This window comes from Taeniopygia guttata, chromosome 19 (genome assembly GCF_048771995.1).
Source record: "Taeniopygia guttata chromosome 19, bTaeGut7.mat, whole genome shotgun sequence".
Taxonomy (NCBI): Eukaryota; Metazoa; Chordata; class Aves; order Passeriformes; family Estrildidae; genus Taeniopygia; species Taeniopygia guttata.
Window position 1 is genome coordinate 3959861 of NC_133044.1, and position 16148 is coordinate 3976008.

At 51.1% G+C, this 16148-nt stretch overlaps 2 protein-coding genes across 4 annotated transcripts in view; one reads left to right on the plus strand and one right to left on the minus strand.

Annotated features, from left to right (window-relative positions):
* The first annotated feature begins 27 nt into the window (after nucleotides 1–27).
* Nucleotides 28–2981, plus strand: ABHD15 (abhydrolase domain containing 15). Its single transcript, XM_002195261.6, has 2 exons — nucleotides 28–1002; nucleotides 2210–2981. The coding sequence occupies exons 1-2, from the start codon at nucleotides 158–160 to the stop codon at nucleotides 2685–2687; spliced, it is 1323 nt and encodes a 440-aa protein (XP_002195297.5). The 5' UTR covers nucleotides 28–157; the 3' UTR covers nucleotides 2688–2981.
* Nucleotides 2730–16148, minus strand: part of TAOK1 (TAO kinase 1) — a 68800-nt gene continuing 55381 nt past the window's right edge. For all 3 annotated transcript variants that reach the window (XM_030287922.4, XM_072937326.1, XM_030287923.4), the window contains 2 exons: nucleotides 15245–15427; nucleotides 2730–11829 (listed from right to left, as the gene is read on the minus strand). In XM_030287922.4, coding sequence (XP_030143782.1) covers nucleotides 11368–11829; nucleotides 15245–15427 — 645 coding nt within the window. In that variant the 3' untranslated portion in view covers nucleotides 2730–11367. The remainder of the gene's footprint in view (nucleotides 11830–15244; nucleotides 15428–16148) is intronic.

The window sequence follows — 16148 nt, forward strand, 5'->3', positions numbered from 1 at the left end:
TTTCACCCAGTCCCCTTGGCCCTGCTGGCGGCCATCCCCGGCACAGCCCTGCTGTTTGCCCAGCCCCGGGGCTGGGCTTTCCCAGCACGGCCCCGCCATCGCTCTGCGAAGCGCCGACCGTCGGGGCTGCGGGCTGAGGCTCCCTCCTGCCGCCTCCATGCTGTCCCCGCAGGGTTTGGTGGCCGCAGCCGCGCTGCTCCTGGGGCTGGTCCTTCTAGCTTGGTGCCTTTGGGCAGGGAGGCTGGAGGTGCCTGGAGACGTGGGAGAGGAGGAGAAGGAGGAGGAGGAGGAGGAGGAGGGGATCCCCTTCATGGCCGAGGAGGGCTCAGGGCACTGCCGGCTGCTGTGCAAGCCCTCGGCTCTGGCCCAGCACCTGGTGCGGAGCTTGGGGCGGTCAGCGGCGCTGCGGGGAGGACGCTGGTCTTGGCCGTGCTGGCCCCAGCTCCAGATGCTGTGGCAGCTCCTGCAGCCACCTGAGCCGGAGCCGGTGGTGGCCCGTGAGCTCCTGCAGCTCTCTGACACTGGGCTGGTGGCCCTGGACTGGCTGGTGGGGCCGTGGGGGGCTGCGGGTGGCGGGGGGGTGGTCTCCAGCCCTGTGCTGCTGCTCATCCCCAACGCTGCTGGGAAGGTGACGGGGGGGCTGCTGCAGCTGGGGCTGCGGGCGCTGGAGAGGGGCTTCATCCCCGTCATCTTCAACCGCCGGGGCCACAACGGCTGCCCCCTCACCACCCCCCGGCTCCAGCCCTTCGGGGACCCCGGGGACCTGCGGGAGGCTGTGACCTACCTGCGGTGCCGGCACCCCTCTGCCTCTCTGCTGGCCGTCAGCGAGGGCGAGGGCTCGGGGCTGCTGCTCGCCTACCTGGGCGAGAGCGGCTCCTCCAGCCGCCTGGCCGCTGCCGCCTGCCTCTCTCCCATCTTCCGTGGCCGGGACTGGTTTGAGGCCAGGATGCCCTGGCTTTACGAGTGGCCGCTGCTCCTCCATCTCAAGCAGGGATTGAGCAGGTCAGTGCAGTCCCTTGGGTTTGGGGAGGTGGGTAGGGGTACCCTGGGAACCCCTCGGTCGTCCTTGGGGGTGTGCATGGGGTGTGCATGGGGTGGGTGCTGCTGCTGACACCGGGAGCCACAGTGCAGGGGCAGAGGTGCTGAGGGCAGCAAAATGTGCTGGTTAATGAACACCAGCCTGGAGCCGGCTGCTATGGGGCCAGCTGGGCCGCCACATGTGTCCCCAGTCTGGCTGGGGCTGCGGCAGCATCTTGGGGTTCCTGAGCTGGGAGATGTGGGGCAAGGTCTCACAACTCTTCCTGGGAGGAGTTGGTGAAGTGCTTGTTTGGATTTGGATCCTGAGGGGTGAGTGGGGCTGGCCCTTCTCCCTGCGCCTGACCCTCCGTTGGCCCTGGGATGGGACTGTGATGCCGACCCACAGCTGGGCTGGGGGCTGTGACTGCTGCTGGCCCTTCCCCAGGGGTCTGGGTTCCCTATTGCCCAACACAGCCAGGCTCGAGTGGACCAAACACTGGCTGAGAAAGGAGACAAACTGCCCTGGTCCAAGGCCTTGAGCAAGTGAGCACTTCCCCAGGGAGTGCTGAGAGCTTGTGGGGGCAAAGGGACTCTGCAGGTGGGCAGATGGGAGCCCAAAAGATGCGGATAAACCCCAAACATAGGGACAAACAGGTGCCGGGTGAAGCCGCAGCAAATCTCAGATGGGTGCAGCAAGGAGCCGTGCTTACTGCAGGGATGGGGTACTGGGGGGTGGGTAGCAGAGAATCTCCCCCCTCCCTATTTCCTGATTCCCTCTGCAAATGCTGCTGTCACGGTAACGAAGCAGGAGTGCCGGCCGGTCTCCCGTTGTCATGGCACCCAGGCTGTGCTGTGGGGACCCTCCAGGATCCCTGGCAAGGGGCTGGGATGGGCCTCCTAAGCCACTCTGGGCTTGGGGCAGTCGAGGTTACCCCTATTCCTCTGCGTGCAGGGCCAGGACTGTCGAGGCTGGTGGCACCCCTATGGCAACATCCCTGTAGCCCCCAACTCCACAAGTGGCACCCCTATGACCCTCCACCCTCACGGCAGCACGCCCCAACCCCTGCCAACATTCTCCGTGGCCCCCATCCCAGGCAACATCCCTGAAGTCCCCAGCAGCGTCCCCAGTGCCCCCACCCACGGCAGCAGCCCTGCACCCCCAAGCCCCACGGCGGCCGCCCCATCCCCGCAGGTACGCGGGGGCTCTGGCCGAAGTGGTGGACACGGACAAGCTCCTGAGCAGCCGCTCGCTGCGGGAGCTGGAGGAAACCCTCTTCTGCCGGACCAGGAGCCGCCCCACCAGCTGGGAGAGCTACTGGGAGCGCAACGAGCCCCTTCGCGACGCGGACGAGGCGGCGGTGCCGGTGCTGTGCCTGTGCAGCGCCGATGACCCGGTGCGCGGAGCCGCGGCCCGCAGCCTGCCCCGGGAGCTGTTCCGCAGCAGCCCCTTCTTCTTCCTGCTGCTGAGCCCGCACGGGGGGCACTGCGCCTTCCCCCGCCGGGGCCCGGGCCGCTGCTGGGCACACGAAGCTGTGCTGGAATATTTCAGGGCCATGGCCGAGTTCCTGCGGATGGAGGAGAGGAGGAAGGGGATGCCGCGGCCCCGCAGGTGTGGGGGTCCCCCAGCTGAGCCCCCCGTGTTCACCTGGCAGAGGTCCTACACGCGGTAGTCCCCCATGGGCAGGGTCTCACAAAGGCAGGCAGACACTCCGTGTACTAAAATTACTTTATTACAGTTGATTTTTTTTTTTTTAACATTTCCTTTGCTATGATACAAAGGATACTTACAAACAAAATATTACATATGACCTTATTTTTTTTTTCTCTTCTCTTATTTTCTGACAACTTGGTAACAGCTTTAAATGCACAATCTATACAATTAATACAGGTTATATATGAGCTATAATGTATGTTGAACCAGAAGAATACCAGAATACTGACAATATACTGTACATTAAGCCTTACCAGTTAGTGCTCGTGGCATTTTCTACAAGAAGGAAAACGCACACCTGTAGATTCACTCATACCAGCTGGTGCTACCAGACACGGAAGCAAGAAGGAGTTTAATTCCCCTGGTTAAATCCTTCGTGGCCCATCACCGCGGTGCTGAGCCTGGAAACCTCAGACCAGTGTTCATAGTAAAACAGCAGATATGTGTGTGTTTTTTTTCTACCTAATGCTCTGTGGCACAGCACGGCACCGGCCGGGCTTGGCCGTACCTGGATGATGCCCCAGAGCAAACGGCCGTGGCGCTGGGGCCGGGCGCTGGGTGAGCTCTTGCAGGGGAGCTGGACCTCCTTGGGGAGGGGGAGAGGAGGAAGAGGAGGAGGAGGAGGAGAGGAAAAGCAGCAACAGCTTTGCTGTCATCAGCAGGCAGCTCTTGGGTTTGTGCACATGAACAGGCGGCGCTCCCGGCACGGCTCCGTGCCCGGCAAACCCGCACGGGGTTGGGCAGCAGCTGCCCTGTGGTCACCTCCTCACCAGGAAAGGTTTGCTTTTGTTTTGCAGCCAAAGCCAGAGGTGTGTGGCTACAGGTGTGCACTTCCCCTCCTCCCGCCGGGGTCTACATCGCACTGATAAGGTTACATTTTTGTTTTTTAGTTAATTTTTTTTTTTTCCTTTTTAAAGCAACCAGCAAGTGAAGCATTTTTTTAGTTGACTGGCAAAAAGACCTGGCATTTGCACAAAAGCTGCAAATGGAAAAGAGCCATCCCCTCCTCCCACCCGCTGCATCCCAGCCCAGAAAAATCCCAAACTGTTGGCGGAAGAAAGAAAAAAAAAACCACAACAGGGGTGGAGGAGAGAAAGGGGAGGGGGAACAGGTTGGAAAATACCAGGTTTGAGTTAACATTTCCTTGACTTCACACAACTCTTGTGCAAAAAGAAACAACCCCCCCCCCCCAAACAAACAAAAAACCCAAACCCAGAAACATGCTGGAAATAATGAAAACAAATGGAAAGTAATATATAAAATTAAAAATATAAATAGGATGTCTGGCTGACTGGTAGAAGAATAGGTCATTTAGGTTACAAAAAGGAATATACATTCAAGAGGCTCTGAACCCAGTGGGGTAACTGATGTTAAACTTGTGTTAATAGTTAGGCTAGAATTCTCAAGTTTGTCTTTAAAATCTTCACAACACAAGCAAGCTATTTTTAAAAAATATACACTATACACACCTCACACAGCTTCTCCTATCCGTATTACACACGTTACGCTACCCTCCCATCCACTACACTGAGGGGGGGTTCCCATGGCCGAGGGGCCCGGGGTGTCCCCCCATCCTGTCCCCCCGGCCCCGCGGTGGCGTTGGGGCAGCGATGGCTGCGGGGCCGGGCAGGTCGCTTGGCCCCTCCACGTCTTACCACAACCTTCTCAAAGCATTTACAAGTCACCAAAGGGCTGTAGCCTTTTATGTTATACACACTTCACTTTGCAACGTTAATTATTTACATCAGGGCTGCCCCCCCCCACCCCCCCATCTTTTAGCTGTTTCTAGGCAGGTAAAAAAAATGCTCCTGTTCCAAGCAAGCAGGGGGAAGAGCTGCAGGGGGTTAGGAGGGAAGAAAAGCTGAAGAAAGGAAGCGGGTGGTTTGCTTGCCAAAGCCAAACCCGTACACGCACGTCTGCCTCTCCTTCTCTGATCCTTGAATCCTTACAAGCTCCCATTCCCTCCAGCCTCCAGGACAACCAGACCCGGAGAGCACGGCCTCACTGGCGCTCAGACTCCTCTGCTCGCAGCTTCCCGGGATGCTCAGCACTGCTACTGATTCACAGGCTTGCCTCTGCCACAGGACACGGAGCACAGATCCTGACCATTCCTAGGAGCCCACCCCTCACTCAGCAGCAGGTCTTGCAGGGCAAGCCAGCTGAGGTGGGGCAGGGACACCAGGACCCCCACAGGCCACCACACTGCACCCCCAAACTTGCCCTTGGCAGCTGCCACCAGCCACAGTCAGGCTGTGCCGGAGCCGTGCAGAGGCAGCGGCCGCCGACTTCAGCTTGACAACAACCCTGCGCTGATTTCTGCACTCTGCTGAGCTCAGAGTTGCCATAGAAATGTGTGATCCTGGCACTAAAAGCAGGCAACGACCTCAAATCAAAGTCTTTTTTTGTTTTGTTGTTTTTTTTTTTTTCCTCCAGTAGATTTAGATGAACTCGGGCTTAAGACAGAAACAGTTGGAAGGGGAAAAACAGATCATTTCTAGAGAGATTGAAAAACATTATCACAAGCCGGTATTAAACTGCAGCGAAGAACCTGAACTTGGTTCCCCATTGAGTTCAGCTCCAGAGCAAGCTCAAAGCCACAGCTGTCCCTCGCACTGCCCTCCGTGCGCCCAAGGGAAGGAGATTCCACACAGCCATCAGGGAAAACCCAGCCAGAGGCTGGGAGCTGACAGCCCCAGGCCAGCGGCTGTTGGCCTCCCCAGCTCACAATATTTAAGCACAAATTCCTTACAGCATCACTGGACAAGTCTCGGGGATTAGGTGCATGCTGAACTACGACTGGCAATTACAGTAGCTTTTTGCTAGCTGGCACATACTGTATCTATAAATTTTAGTACAAAAACTTAAAAAATACAGAAACTAGGTCAATTTGTTAACTACATATTTACAGATAATTACAATTCTTTTCACTGACAATAATTAAACTAATTGTCAGTGAAAATTCAAACTGTGCATGTTCTGAGGTACCCGTACTCAAGGGTGGGGAGCGGGGCAGGGGGCCAGAGGGGCGAGGTGGGGAGAAGTTTTCCCCCAGGGTTTGTTCACATCCATGGGGGCAAGGCTCGGCCCTCCTGGTTCCTGGTCTCACTGTGTGCACTCAAGAGAAAGCAAGGAGAGTGGGAGCTGATATTGGGGTCTTATTTTCCCTAGGACATGGCTTAAGGATGTTTTGAGGATGCCAGGCAGGTGCAGAGCCAATGGTCATGAACCAAATTGCCTTCTCCCCTCCAGGGAGCCTTCAGGTGAAGTGCAAGTATCGAGACCCACAGCTCAGTGGTTAAGGTGCTTGTTTGCTGGCAAATCCGATTAACTAAGTCCCTCTCTAGCTGACAAAGAGCTCTCCTTCCCCCGGAGAAGGGGGCAGGGATGCAGCAGGCAGCATCACAGCCCCAGCTGGCTGAACCTCATTGTGCAACAGGAACCTGGGTTATCTGCTGCCACTGCTCCCTGGTGGGGTGATGTTTACTAAAACCACTGGATCTATCAGGTTTTCTTATTTTCTGGCTGTAAACAGCAAGCCCCAACCCTCCAAAGCGCCTGACATATATTCATCAAAAGACTTCAGCTCAATCGACTTGTAAAAGTGCAAACTCAAACAACCACAGCAGAGGGACAGTGACCAGCATCCCTGCCTGGGTATCCACTGCTCCTCCATCCTTGGCATGTGGTTCCGGGCTCACTGCGGGCCAGCACTGGGGTGGGAACATTCTACAGGCAGGAGCACAGATAAAGACAACACTACTCCTTGGGAAAGGGACCCAACCAAACCTGAGTGTCTCCTAAAAAACTTGCAAGAGACCTTCCCTAAGGGACAGGGGGAATATTGCCTCCAAGTTCTCCGGTAGCACAGAGAGAGCCCAGGGTTGGCATTCTGCTGAGCTGGAGGGGCATCCTTGGGGGAAATGCATGACCTGACACATGCAAGAACTGCTTATCCCCTGAACTGTCAAATGCCTCCCTAAGATGGGGTCTGTAGAGGACAAAGGAGAAGGTCAGAAGGGTCATCACAGCTTGAGGAGCTGGTGGTGTCCAGCATGGCACTCGCTCCTCTACTATGAGAAAGACCAGGGCAAGATTTACTAGAACTGCAGAGCAAGCACCCAGGAGAGGAACGAGGCTGTCTGCTGCTGGCTGGACTTGAGTGATGAAGCACCCAGGCCTAAGGAGAATAAAGAATGGACCACGAGCATCTCTGTGTGTATACATAGATGTATAGACCTTAAGTCTGTAAGTACACACATGTGTACTTAAAATCTTCCAGTTTAGCTTCTCTTTTGCCCCTCCACACAACCTAAAAACCTCCAGGTATCAGACACATGCCAAGGCAGTCAGTGTTCAGAGCTAGCAGCAGCTCCACCTCAGGAATGCCAAAAGCCAGTGCCAGTGCAGTGAGCCAAGACCGTGCCGGGCTTGTGATCTTTCGTGGTGAGACACAGCTGGGGACTCTGAGCTCAGCCTGCTGAGCACTTCACCGGCCCACTCGCCGCCTCCCCAGCAGATCCCTACATTGCCTCCACTGCTTGCCTATCGCTAAACCATCTTGTTTTCTTCTCTGCTGCCTTGTGACTTTCTGGTACCCTCAGGAAGCTCCCTTCTCTCCTTCAAAGCACACCCGCAGCAGCTACCTACCCTCTCATGCCCCAGAAAAAGCAAGCTGCAATTACCAGGGCTGCACTTCAGCGAGGGTTCAGCCCCAGCACAGCCTGTGCCACGTCTGTGCCCTCGCCCCGAGAGCCCTGCTGAGGGGTTGCTTTTGCTCACAAACAGGAGCGCTAAAGAACAGCAGAACTGAAGTGCCCTGACAGAAATGCACAGCATGAGGTGTGTGTGCACCTATACCCACACACACGTACATACAGAGTATATAAATATATACAAATGAGATACCATATATATATCCAGAGAGATGTGCGTATTCAACAGAGTAATGGTAGACAGTGGTACGATAGGATTTATTGCCTCTCAAGAAATGGCACGTAAGCAGGGTCGAGGGGCTGGGAGCCTGGAGACGAGGGGTCCTGGGGGTTTAAACAACAGCACAGCCCCAGGACTGCCCTGGCTGCACCCCTGTGCAGGTCACAGTGAGTGTGCAGTGCCCGTTCTTCTGGCGCAGGAGGGCTGGGTGGGACACAGGGCGATGCCAGCCTGGCCCCAAGCCAGGAAGTAATGGCTGCAGGGAACTTTTCTGCGGAAAGTTTGCTATCACACCACTTATTTAGTTGTTCAACCTCTTTGAAGTTCACAGGCTTGGAGGTAATGCAGGTGAAACAGAGCTGCGGCCTCCATTTCAGTGCTGCATCCAAGGAAGAAAGCATGTAATGTTCAACATGGAAGGGAGAGATGGCTGCTGGCTCCCTGGGACCATGGAAAACATGGTCCCTTTCACTGATTTTAAATAAAAACAAAGGAAATTTGAATCAGAAAGAGGTAAAAATGCTGGCTAGTCTGTTTTTTCCATCTCTGGGCTAAGCTACACCACAACTTCAGGTCTTTGCAGAGGGGAGAGAAAAATAACCACAGAAAAGAGATTTCAGGGGTCAAGCTGGTGATTTAAAAATACCGCAATAAAATTTGCAAGTAGTCCACACAGAAGAGTTCCCCAGTGTTAAATATGAACGTAAGAGATGCGAGAGAACATATTTGCTGAGGTACTGGAGTAGTTTCCAATTTATAGATTACAGTAATTTTAAAACAGAAGTTAGGGCATGACTGCAATGAGCACAACATGGAGCAATTTGCCTTACATTTTAAAATGCTTTACTTTTTAAAATAAGAGTTTGCAAACTGATTCAGAGAGTGTTTGCATCTCTCTAGTGCACAGTTGTTCATGTATCTCAGAAATAAACGTGAGATACATTAAAATTCTTAACACCACGGGTCTCCTCAAATACCTCCAAGGCACAGCCTGACCCTGAGTTCCTCTGGCTACAGCTGTGTAATGAGGTGCTTCCTCTCGAGATCAGGCAGTTTTGGGACAGCTTTTCTTCCCCCACGTACACACAGCGACACACACATTTAGACCAGTTGATCTGAATCAGTTTTTGCAAACTATTTTAATTAAAATATTAACTTGTTGGAATAGTCCAGGTCTGCACATGATATACATGTAAAAATGGTTACTACACAATTCTTTTTGAATACAAAAAAGCCAATATGGGATAGGCATCATTTGGATTCAGCATTCAGTCATGCTTGACATTACACAAATAGATGTGTTGAGAGAATTCTGTTGAAGTAGCTCAATTTAAGCCAGAGACTTTGACCAAATTCAAACCATAACAGAAGCAGAAGAATGAACCCACTGAACTTGCAGGTATAGCCTGTCCCCACTGTAGCTGCTGCTGTTTGGGATTGAGGAGCTGAACTCAAAATGCTGTGTTAGCACCATGCTCTGGGCACACCCTCCACAATCACATGGTGAACCCCAATACAATTTTGGCCTTTCATTTTGGTTTTGTCTCTCCTTCCAAACCTAGGAAAACACAGGTACCTTTCCTAAATGAGTTTCGCTTAATTTCAACAACACTGCAATGCAAAAGACTGACCCCAAAACATCCAATTCCACATAAAAACATAGCAGAGGAAAGGACAAGACAATTCACAGTCACCGCTTGCCCCCAGGAGCATCCAGAGGCACCTCCATGGGACCCACACCTCCTCCCAGGCTTCTGTCAACTGTTAGTACAACAAAACTCCTTACAAAGGGGCTGCTCAAACATGTTTTGGTAGTTTCCATCTTCAATTAGAGCGATACGCTACATCACAATGCTAGAAATCCCAGCTGGATTCACCAGACACTAGCAGAGAGTTAAGGATTGGGAGTGGATGTTAATTTAGCTAACGAAAGAACGCTGCCCTGTCGGGTACTGAACAGCAGCGAGACACTATTTACTATATAAATATGTCACGTGGACAAACACATTCGGAAAACCTCGCTTTTGAGCCCTATAAACATATTAAAGGCAAATCCTAGAGTTAGCAGCTAGTGTTTTCTTCAAGATGATTAGTGTGCAAGGAAAAACATTTACAAAGAACCCTGGCTGGTCAGTCCTCAAGACAGAAACCTTTGCCTCAAACCAAACTTCATCTACCTGCTCTTCCCACAGTCCTGGCTGACCGAGACCGTCCTGGCACTGGCATGAGAGCACGGGGGCATCTCTGGTTCCCAGCAGTAAGGGATGACACGATGCCAATGAAGTCATTCAGTTATAAGACTCCCTGACCTTTTATCACTGTATGGATTTCACAACCTCCTTTGCTTCCTTTCAGTAGTACAGCAGCTCCAATGAGCCCTCTGGAAGTAGTGCCTCCTCACATGGTGTGATACGCTGCCGAAATATCACAGCATCTCAAGGGACTGTAAAAGTTGTGAAGTATTGCAGCAATGAAAGTAATAAAAAAGGAGCCTCACATGCAGCAAGATCTACAGTGGTGATGTGGGTTAGTAATCAGCTGGGAAAGAGTCATTGGCTCAGCTCCTCCTGGTACACCATGGCAACTAAACATTTCAACAGTTGGCTACACGCTACATGTAAACAGGAAATTGCAACAAGCCAAAAAGGTAATAAATTGGTGGATGTAGTGTAATAATGAAAAACCCGATCAATGGCATTTTGTGACTATGGCATCCTTCAAAACACCTCTGGCATTTGAGACTGATTGGCTGAAAGTCTAAACATTTCTGAATGGAGCAAAAAGGACTACGCTGGGCTCCAAGAATTATTCTGATGCTTAGCTAAAATGAGATGTCACAGTATTAGCTGTACAAGTGCATTATTTACGCTCCTCCGCCCAACCTCATCTGAGCTACCAGCAGCACAGTCAGGGAGTGCCAAAGCAGACAGACAATTTCAAACATTCCTAGCCTGTTCCCCCCAGACAGATTTATCTACAGAGTTCTTGGGAAGCTGACCAGTGCCTTCTGAGAGAATGTCACTTCTTACACGACACGGAGCGCGCACTTGGGTAGAAGGGCCCTGTTGAGCCCTGGTGTCTCTTGGCCTCTCTTCTCACCTTCTTCCTCACCTACAGCTCTTTGAAAATGCCTCCTGGCAGAGGCAATACCCTAGAAATTTATCCAATTTAATGACAAATAAAAATGGAACAGAAGATCCAGCTGTTCCTCCCCTGGATGTTGGTTTAAAGGCAGCTTGCCTGGTTTTTGCAGGGTGGCAGATCAAAATTCATGGACATGGGAAGAGGTCTCCATTCTCCCTCAGACTTCCTACATGGATGGCACGATGAGGGCAGTCTGAGGCCCTTCTGTCCTGTCAGTGTCATGACCACCAGCCAATTCTTCTGACTAATTGCATATATTTCTCAGATGCCCTCCCAAGACCCCTCCAAAAAGTTAAAAAAAAAGAAAAAAAAAACAAAAACAAAAAAAGCAACAAAACAAAAAAAAACCAAAATCCACCCCCCAAAACCCTGCAGCCAAATACTATGACATCCCAGTTAGTAAACACAAAACGTAATGCTTTACAAAATGAATACAATATTCCATGTGCACCCAGCTTCCACACGTCAGCACCGCACTGAGGAGGCTGCTGGGCTGGTGTCTGTAGGCAGTTTCTGTTGGCAGACAGCTCCAGTGGAATTGCCACCCTCAGTTATTGTTTAAGTTATGTATAAGACATGTGTGAACCATTGGATATTTGTGAAGTAACACTTGTGCTCCTGCTCATGCCCTGCTCCGTCCGTCCCCCAGAAGCTGTCCGCCTCAGAGCCTGGGGGCTGTTGCGGACCCCTATAGCACTACTTCGAGGTACCCCCTGCATGGGCCCCGAGGGGTGACCCCATGGCTGAGGTCCACCTTGCATTGGATGGCCCCAAGCTTGCGGTGGGCCACCCATGGGATGACCCCAGTGAGGTCCTGCACCCCCAGTAGGATTGTGGGACCAGCCAGAAGCTCCCGGGTAGCTGTGGCTGAACGCCTCGGGGGAGAGATTAGAAAGAACCATATTACTAAAACCTAGCCTCATGCTTTCTGAGTCAAAGGCTTCGATCTCGCGAGCTTGACGCTCCAGCAGGCTTCGTATCCGCTCGGTGCGCTCGTTCTGCAACGCCAGCATCTCCTCCTCAATCTAGGAAGGAAAAAAAGACAGTCTGTAGCAGCAGGACTGGCACAGCCTCTGGAGGACCTCTAACAGCTACTGAGGGACCTTTCCCTGCATTTGTGCATGAAACTAGCTCTAGATCAGATGTCCATGGACACACAGTCTGTTCTGAATATAAAAGGATGGATTTTTTTAAGGGTTAAGTCTCAAAGACCCACACAGGCCAAAGCATGGTGAACACCAGTTGGAGGGTGTTGATTCCTGTTCCCTGGTGAATACATGAAATTTGAGGGATGCAAATCTAAAGTCTGCACTGATACCAAGACCTTGACATAGATTAATCTTCTGAGATACAGCAAAGTCTACAGCTTCCATAGATGCCTACTGGGAAAGCACCTTCAGGTACAGCCTGCCAAAACAGCTTACGGTGACCTTCACTGTAGCTGAATCTAATGATGATTATGATAATGACTGCTGTTTTCTCTAGGATTCAAGGCACAAGCCCACATTCAGCTTCCTCTCTAATGTTCACTGGCCAGATTTTCTTAGCTCATGTATTTATCACCTCCTATCTACCCCTTTCCTGATTTGGTTTTCTCACATTTCACTGCCCTGGTACTTTTTCCAGGGTGTGTGGCTGAAGGACATAGGCAGTGCTGTTTGAGTTGTGTGGCAGATTATTAGCTAGATGATATTGCAAGCTGGCGACTCCAATTTCTCCACCATAACACTGTTCCAAAGTGGTTTCCAAGACTACTTTGGTAGGGGCTCTGGGATCAGTACTGAAAACACAGGACTATGGCCTCCTGACACACATCAGACAGGGATGAAAGCCTTTCTTATTGAAATCTTTACAGTCAGGTGAAGAACCAAAACCCATTATCTTCTTGCCAGCACTGAAAAAGCTTCTTTTGGCCTCAGTGAAAAAGACCAAATGGGAAAAAAGCAGGAGCCAAGACTTTCAGTACAGCTCACTGGCATCTCCCTGCTGTCAGCTGCAACATGGCCAAGAGGTGTAATCTGGGTCTGTGCTGAAGGCACCAGGCAGAGCCTTGTACTTGTAAGCACTCTCTTGCCTGAGTCAGGGAATATGCAAAGCAATTTCATCTGGAATTGAGGAAACAATCTGTTCCAGCATGAGTCATCTCCTGAGCCATTTGGGGCTTTCAGAAACTCCTTCTCCACTTGCCTGTTACTCTAGGTGAGTGACAGACTGTGCACTGAGCAGCCCTGCTCACTATTCCTGCTGAAAGCCACAAAGGCAGCAGAGGGAGAAGGTGCCTTCTCTAACATTAGCTCTTTAAAATGCCCTACTTGTTTTTTTCCTGTCCTGCTATCTAAGTAGAATCCTCCTTTCTCAATGTCTTCAGCATGTCACCATTTTCAGTCTCAGTGACAGTGTAACACACAGGACTTGGTGCAACTGAACTGCACTGAAAGGCCCGACACTTTGTTAAAGTGACATCACTGAAACCACTCTGAAAATGAAGTGTCTGAGGCATGTGGGAAGGAAATGACTAAATCTGAACTCTTTTAAAGACACTCTTGGGACATGCTCATTGCTGGTGCAATACAAACAACATTTCACATCAATGGGGTTTGGCTACTCCCTCCTTACTCCAGGGTTGGACATGACACACATGCTCTGGTGAGGGGCACCACCAAAAGTAAAGGGCAGCCTGCTGAAGAGGAAGCAGATTTCTATGCATACACTAACTTCTGGAATCTGGTTTATTACGAACACCAGGGACTGACTTTGCCACAGGCTACACATTTATTTCTGCATATAAATGCAGACATTCATCTTGTGCACATACCTGCCCTTTCTCTGGCTGCCAGCTTCAGTTAGCACATGCCAGTAAACACCAGGTGACATCGCTGAGGGACCCACACCAGAAAACTTGCAACTCTTAGTTCTTACAAAAACAGAACATCACCTCTCCTCCCAAAAAATACCCCTGCAAAAGAATGATGTGTCTGCCTCTGGACCCACATGTTTGCCCTTGAGTCACTGCCAAGTGACTGGAACCCCACCAAGGTCTCACTGCTGGTGCATGACCTGTGATTTTCATGTGCCAAGACTGCACATATTGCTACAGGAACTCATGAAAGCTGAAGCACCATCAATTTTTTTGCCTTTTTTTTTTCTGTTTTTCTCTCTATGAAATAGCATTGGTAAGCCTCCTATCCCCATTACTGATGCCAAATCCTTTACAGGGGGTTTTCCGTGCACAGGGACTTCAATTGTGGTACACAATGGAAGACTTCTACAACATCATTGGTTGATGTGGGTTTCTTTGAGTCAGCGGCCTCACTGCAGCTTCTAACACTATCTGCAATACATGCTGCTCCCACAGAGCAGGGAGCACTGGCTCACTGTGGCACTTCCTCCCCAAGCAGCTCATGCCACCAGAGGGCAATGCACCTCCAGATAAATCCATACTGTGCCAGGCTGTGACGGGAGCTGGGACCAAAATAACTAGCAGTGGTGTCTAGAGACAGCTACTGCACACAAATGACACACAGGAACTCTGCTTTCATAAATGAATCTATTTTCTGAGAGCAACTGCCTCCTTGCAGAGACCAAAGCCCAGCAGGAGCGTGCTGCCTCCTTGGGTTGCTCCCTCAGCTGGCCGTGAGGTGGAGCAGTGCTCTGTGGACTATCCCAGCATCCATCCATTAGCCCCTGGAAGAATTTCAGTGTAAAGAGCCTCGAGGCCACAGAGTGATTGCCCTAATTTATGACACACTGATGAACAAAACTGGGAAATGTTGTGTGAATGGCAGTGGCTGACACCCACAGGGCAAGTCCAAAGGGAAAACAACTGCAGGAGGAGGGCTGACAGTTTATCTCCTTGCACCAGTTTTTGGTGCATTTCCCTTCCCTCGGTCTGTGTAGGCCCTTCACAATTCTACACACACACACATCTAGTACTGCACATAAAAGCAAATTTCAACAAGCACTACCTGAAAACATGTAGCCAAGTACCAGCTGAGATCTGGGGAGGAGGAGATGTACCATACCTGTGGCTTTGGCTACTTGAGTTTGCTTGTAGGACACGTAATTTCATAGGGAAACTGCAGCCCCCAGCCTTAGGTTGTTACTGTCTGCTCTCTGATGGGCCAGGGAAGCCAATGTCCAGCTCAGAGACAGAGAGAACAGTTCTCTTTCCCTTCTGCCCAGAGAGGCACAACCCCCTCTGGCACACTTCAGGCAGCTCTATCCCAGCCAGAAGCTGCTCACACAGGAGGGCTGAGCTGGCAGAAAGTTTAGTCTATGTGTCACTGAGCTTTCAACCCCAGAGAGACAAACACCCAAATGATTTGTGTTACTATATACAGCAAAGTAAGAGCAGTTTATCTTTCACTGATAAGTGGAATTTAAGATCCACTTATCAGTGAAATATGGAGTGTGCTTAGGATGCTCACATGCCCACTTTACCTTCTGCTCCAGGAGGGCCCGGCGGAGGGACACCCTCTGCTCAAGATCACGCAGCTCCCGATCATGCTGGGCTTCTGCCTGCATCTTGATTTTACTCTGATATGCGTTCAGCAGCTCCAATTCTTGCTGCAGCTGCATCTTCAAAACCTGGCACTCTGCTTCCTGTGCCTCATCCAAACGCAGCTGGGAAAGACAGACAATAGAGACGTTTCACCACGGGGTAACCACTGCCGACACTCCAGGGGAGGACCGCGGCGAGGGGGAGAATGGGCTGGGACATTGTTTTCTTAGCAATACAATTGGCCTCTATTGTACTTTGCTTCGCTGAACAGAGGACCTATAGTGACAAAGACTGGTGACAGTGAGCCCACAGCACTGATGCAAGTGATGCTGATGAGCAGTGGCGCCTCAGGAACCACGATCCACACTGCAGAGACCAGACTGCTGGAGGTGCAAACATCCTCAGCTCTCCTTTCACTAAAGGCAAAGAGAAGCTCTCTTGCTCTGTTCAACTGGATTAACCAATTACCTCTACACCCAGGAGACTTAAGTCCAGAGCCCTGCCAATGCAGGACTTTGGGCACAAGGATATAATGAAATAAACCTAAAAGCAACATGATACTGAACTTTTAACCTTCCCATCATAAATGAAGCCAGCTACCCTGCCTCACAGTGTTAAATTTATGTACAAAGTGATGTGAGCAGGATGCAATATGCAAGAATTGCAAAGAAAAGTGCACATTAAGCTGTAGCAAGGATTTGAAGCATTGCTCATGTGGTCATTCCTTAAAGAAGGAATCAGAGAATTTTCACAACACTTTGACCTCAGATTTACAGTCAAAACTGTCGACTCCTCCATGACTCAATGAGCATCTTCCACTGGTGGCACATGCTTGGGTTGGTA